Genomic DNA, 5,834 nt, shown 5'->3' with positions numbered 1-5,834 from the left:
TTCTCCCTAAGGTTTAAAGTTTGATTCACAATTAAGTGGACTAATTTAACTTAAAAAAAAATAAAAATTAATCTATACACTACTAAAAAAATATTATATTTCTATACACAAACAAATGCCTATGATTTCACTGTAACTATCCAAATATTAGGGAACAGGAAACCACATGGTTTGTTAAATTTCCTGAAAACAAATCAGTTCAAAATAGATGTGAAGATTTTGTTTTCATTCAATACAAATCTTCATCTTCTCCTGAGATATATTGCTAATTTGCTAGAGATTAGTCAAAAAAAAAAAATATATTGCATTAATCATTTGTTGTGAGCTAATTGATAAAAATAAAAGATTAAGCACCAAGTTTTTTCAGACATAGCTCCTCAATTGGCATTCTCTAAAGTTATGGAATCTGAAAATCTGACCATGAAGTTACTCCAACCTTTGAAAACAACACGTTCCATTGACTTTATTCCTGGATAAATTTAATAAAAAATAATCAGCAAAAATAATTAACACTGTCTCAAACAATGCATTGGCTTTTAAAAGTGATAAATAAATTCCTTCAAAAAAAAAAAGTGATAAATAACGATTTAAGACAAATCTAGTAGTATTAGATTTCGCCCGATATATTCTGAGTTAATTAGGATAGGTTCTTAGTAATTTCAAGCCTCAAAAATTTTACTTCAATGAAGCTCCTCAGGTAAAGAAAATCGAGACAATTACATTAAAAATATAGAATCCATATAAAGGCATGTGATTTTGTTCTTTTTTTTTAATTTTTTATAAATAAAATTTCAAATCTATAATCCTTTCTTTGACATTTCATCAAAAAATAGTATGAAAAGGAGATGTAATATATGAATTAGAATGAAATTGAAGTTAGATCTAATCAAAAAATTATAACGCATCAAGATATCCAACCTAACTCAAGCAAATTAGTTACACGTTGTAAAAACAAAGACAGAAGGAAAAATCTAACAACATGAAGATGAATCCAACGTAATCGATAGGATGAAATGCATTAAGTGAAGATTGAACGAAATCTAATACTCTCTTGTTTTATTAGTGGAGATTGAACATCACACTTTTGGTTGAATGAAATACATAAGGAAAGAAATGGGAGGGAAAAATCAGATGAAATGCATGTTTGGCCTTTAGCCATTGTTTAGTATTTTTACTGTTTTTGCTTTTGGTGTTGGGAAGGTTGTCGTATATATGCAGGACTTTTTTTGCATGAGTGTTGCTTTATTGAATAATATTTTGCCGATTAAAAAAAAAATGCATGTTTGATCTTACGATAGGTTTCTCAGAATCTCAGTAAATCATCGTAATTTTATAAAACTATGGTGACTCTGTGATTTTGACGCCTAATTAACGGGACCTTTTGATTGGAAGGCAAGAGGAACCAAAATATTAAGAACATATTCATACAATGTTAAAGCTTAAAGCATCTACGTTGGCGTTATTCAACAAGTACATCTACATTAGGCATAAGGCAAAATAAGTACTCAAGTCCTTTGTGAACATTATCTCAATGGTACTTTTTTGTTTTAAGTCCATTATCTCAATGATACTAACAAACAAAAGTACCTCTATAGACTTAGTTACTCTATGTTCAACCGTAGTTGCTTAGCTCAAATAGTGATGGAAATTATCAACAAAAAAATAATAATATTGGTACAATGGAAATTATCGATTTTATATCCTACATATAAAATATAAAATCCACTAGGACACAAAAAAAATTCAAAAGTGTACTTGCAAAAAGTACAATAAGGGATTCTAAGGTTAAAAATCGTATACTAGGTTTTTAGACTGATTATTAGATGCCTTGAGAATGCTCTCAAGGGTGGTATTTATAGTCTGCTATGGACTTAGGTTTCGGTTGCTTGATCCCCAAGCAACAGGGGTATTTGTGTATTTTAGGCGGTTTTCAGAGGTTTCTAGAAGCTAAGATAGGCGGCGCCCTACGGAGGGTGCGCCCAGGCCTCAGGAGTCCTTCTGGAGGGCACCTAAGCCATTTTAAAGGGCTTAGAGTCTTTCTAAAGGGCTTTAAGCCTTTAGGAATATTATGACGGTTCAAAAAATCAACATATTGAATCCTGCAAATTCATTGTGTTGATTGATTGTTGTGAAACTAATAAGCTTTACACCTTTGTTCTGTCCACTCTATGCTCTCTTCTACCTAACCTGGGAAATCATAGTCTTCCACATTAACTTGTTTTAATTTATAGCTGTCTTTACTTTGTCCATCAATCTCACATAAATTTATTGGTCTTGCCAAGAGTGCTATAGACATTTGCTTGTTAATTAAAAAATATATATATATTTTTTTTCTTCGATAAATTCCTTTATTAAATTCTGTATGTGGACGATATTTGTAATTTGGATGAATTTAAGATAGGTTTGTTACTTGTTAGACTATATAGGAAATAACACCATCAAAAAAATAATACTATATAGGAAATACATTATTATAATAATAATAATAATAATAATAATTATTATTATTATTATTAATTATTATTATTATGCATTATCCCAACCAGAGGTCAAAGATCATTTTATGATGGCTTGAAAAAAATATCTTTATTTCCTATGATACAAACTTATCTTTATTCCATCAAAATAAGAACCTAAGAAACTTTCAAATATCTTAAGATGTATAAGCATCTTAAGTTCTTACAAGAAGCCCAAATGCTTCATTTTCTTTGATACATTTTATGCAAGGAGCATAAAGAAAGTCCAAAGCAAAGAAGCACTAATTACAGAAAACATAAAACCAAACATAGTTCTGAGGGAAACAAGAACACAGTTCATGGGGATGGAGGCCAATACATTGCAGCATCTTCGACACCTCCTGCATAAGCCCTGAACTCTAGCTCTTCAATCCCTCCTAGATGATACCAAATGCCATCATCGCTGTCATCATCATAGTCATACTCGTCCATGTCGCTGTCATCATATTCGGAGTCAGAAGAATCCGAGATATCCGAGCAATCTTCCAACATCTCGTAATATCCAATAACTTGAGGCCCCAAAACCGCAAGTTTCGGAAACTTTTGCTGCACAGACACGGTGTCAAGTTTGACACCCCAACAGCCCCTCAAATCCAAAATTTCTAGCTTAGGACATGACGAGAGGATTTTATAAACACCTTCACTGGTGACGAGATTGTAAGCCATTTCGAGACGCTTGAGCTTTGGCATTGTAGAGGCAATCGCGAGTGCTTCTGCATCTTCTGATGGTTTTCCCGAAGTTTCTACCGGATGCATATTCCGGCAGAAAACTTCCAGATGTTTCAAGTTCTTCCCAATGGTCTCTATATCACTGCTACAGATTTTGAGACAGTAGCTCAAATCTAAGATTGAAATCTTAGAAAGCTTTCCGGTCATTTGTTCAACAGCAAAAGTGTTGATGTTGCATCTTTGAAGGCGTAAGTTTTGTAGCGAGCCCGCACTTGCAAAAGAGAAAGAAAAAAATACAACATAAGTAAAATATGGCAAATTCTGTCAAACATCGAGTTAATGAACAACAAACTTAGTTAACAAGAAGTTCGGATTTCTAGTAGTCAATGGCATATAGTGTGAGACACTCAAAATGCTATAGCAGTATAATTGAATGCGAGATAAGCACTACATCAATGAAATTAGAAGATTGCACAAAATTGAAGACTGTTCGTACCAAAAAGCTACATTTTATTACTTCTAATCAAATCTAGGTTTGGAGGCAAACGGCAATTCAGACTCTCAATTGTATCTCCAATGAAATTATGAAACCAAACATAGAAAACAAAGGATGATGCTTACTTATCAGCAATGAATGTGAAAACCCTCTCAGTCTGGATACCAGAAACGCTGAGTTTCCGGAGCGATCCAGAACTTCTAGTAATCAGCATCTGAACCATCCGCTCAACTTGTGGAGGCTCAGAGTAGCTGCACCAGTCAGTTATGTCTATCTCTTGCCAACAGTAAGGACCATTTACAGCACTGGCCCATGATTTGCAGACCCTTGGGATCACGGTGAATCTTTCACAGAGCGAAAGTTTCGTGAAAATCAGCCCCAAGGTATCAGGGATCAACTCGTCCCAAGCACGAATATCAGATGATACTGCCATTTTCCTGCAAAAAAACAAGATTTTGCAACATTGGTTAGTGGCTGGGAATCAATAACTGAATACAAAAAATTTCACATTTAAAGTATATTACTGAGAAATTAAATTCTCAAGTACACAAGAATGAATAATTCAAACAACACATTACACAAAAATTCTTCACATTTAAAGAATTCATCAACTAATCAAATCCCTCATAAAGATAAGACTGAATAGCTAAAATTATAACAACACAATATACAAAATTCTTGAAATTTAATGAATTCCTGAAAAATTAAACTCAAAGGCATGAAAATTACTAGTTCAAATTACACAATCTTTTAGAATATTTAATTTCTGAGGATACTGCAATCTATCTAAGCATCAAATTAAACACAGCAATTATAATACAATGATATTTTTGCAGCTTTACATTTTTAACACAATCTAAATAAGGTTAAAAACACATAAATGGAAAAAACTTTATCTTTTTTGCAAAAAATAAAAAATAACTCTCAGTTAAAGGATAACAAATCTAGAAAAAAGAAAAATTACCCAGATCGAAATTTCCTTTTTTTTTTTTTTTCAATTTATCTCAATTTCCAAAAAAAATAAAAAAATTAATCACTAACACAAAAAGAACAAAGATTTAGTAATTTACCAGTCCAAATCTTCAAGCAATGATGATGATGAGTATGTCTTGAAGAACCTGAATTAAGGTAACATAAACCAAATAATTCAGCACATGTGCATGTAATAGAACAAAGACACAAATTCAACCACCAACACCAACAAGCCTTAATTTCAAATCAATGCAATAATAAAAATTACTATATTTTATTATTTTTACGTATAAAAAGTAAGCTAGTTATAGAGTAGGGTGTAGAGAGTAGAAAAAAAGAGTTTTTCATTTGTTTTGGAAAAGAAAGAGAAAGAGAAAAGAAATGAAATGAAGAAGGAAGAAAGGAATACCTTAGATGCAGAAAATATCAGCTTTTTTACTGTCACACACCACACCGTTTCTCAGTACTTACTCAGATACACACACAGAGTCAAAAAAAAAACTGAAGTCTTTGGCAAAAGTCACCAAAAGTACAGTTTCAAGAGACACTGGTTCTTGTGTTGTGGAAAAATAAGACTCATTCACTTGGATTATATAGTACTCTCAAATGTATTTTGTCAAAGGGAAAATTTATGATTATTTATTGATATTTAATTTTAGTCAAAAAGAAGAAAATGTATTTTAATAAAATAATATTTATTTACTACTCTTTCCAGTCAAAAATTAACTCTTTCTAGACAAAAATAATTAAAATAATTTTAATCATAAAAGTTAATTTCTATTTACTCATATCCAATTCAAGTCAAAAAGAAGAAATATATTTTAATAAAATAATATTTGGCATTTGCCATCCTCTCTTAAAAAAAATTATGAGTTTATTATATTCAATTTTTCTGAGAGAAGCTTCAATTTTTTTATCAAATTAATGTGTATAAATTACTAACAATAACTTTCAAGAAATTTTGATTTTGATTAAAAGTATATGGCTAATATTTTGCACATTCGTCTTATAAGGAATTATACTTACTTTTTTTAAGAAATAAATATTATAGCAAAGATGATATAAATTTTTGTTCTTTTTAATGACACCAACAATATAACATTCTTTTAGACAAATAATATTCATGATGCTATCAATTTTTTGTTTAATAAATATTAGTTTATAGAATATTTGATGAAAAA

General features: G+C 30.9%; 1 protein-coding gene across 2 annotated transcripts; it reads right to left on the bottom strand.

The window, feature by feature from the left end:
- Positions 1-2,567: 2,567 nt before the first annotated feature.
- LOC11436660 (F-box protein FBW2) lies at positions 2,568-5,225 on the bottom strand. 2 transcript variants are annotated; one of them, XM_003615101.4, is made up of 4 exons: positions 5,063-5,225; positions 4,752-4,799; positions 3,807-4,118; positions 2,568-3,456 (listed from the first exon to the last, which is right to left on the bottom strand). In XM_003615101.4, the coding sequence occupies exons 3-4, from the start codon at positions 4,112-4,114 to the stop codon at positions 2,814-2,816; spliced, it is 951 nt and encodes a 316-aa protein (XP_003615149.1). In that variant the 5' UTR covers positions 4,115-4,118; positions 4,752-4,799; positions 5,063-5,225; the 3' UTR covers positions 2,568-2,813. The 2 variants fall into 2 exon arrangements, with proteins under 2 accessions (XP_003615149.1, XP_024639226.1); XM_024783458.2 differs by lacking the exon at positions 5,063-5,225 and having other exon boundaries at positions 4,752-5,031.
- Between the last annotated feature and the right edge of the window lie 609 nt (positions 5,226-5,834).

The sequence above is a fragment of the Medicago truncatula genome, chromosome 5 (assembly GCF_003473485.1).
Source record: "Medicago truncatula cultivar Jemalong A17 chromosome 5, MtrunA17r5.0-ANR, whole genome shotgun sequence".
NCBI classification, from domain to species: Eukaryota; Viridiplantae; Streptophyta; class Magnoliopsida; order Fabales; family Fabaceae; genus Medicago; species Medicago truncatula.
This window is presented reverse-complemented; position numbering and strand designations above follow the sequence as displayed.

Excerpts from the sequence above, each read along its gene's own strand:
- LOC11436660 (XM_003615101.4), bottom strand. The coding sequence starts at position 4,114 with ATGGCAGTATCATCTGATATTCGTGCTTGGGACGAGTTGATCCCTGAT. Across the intron at positions 3,457-3,806 it reads TTCACATTCATTGCTGATAA|TGCGGGCTCGCTACAAAACT; the intron begins GTAAGCATCATC and ends CTCTTTTGCAAG.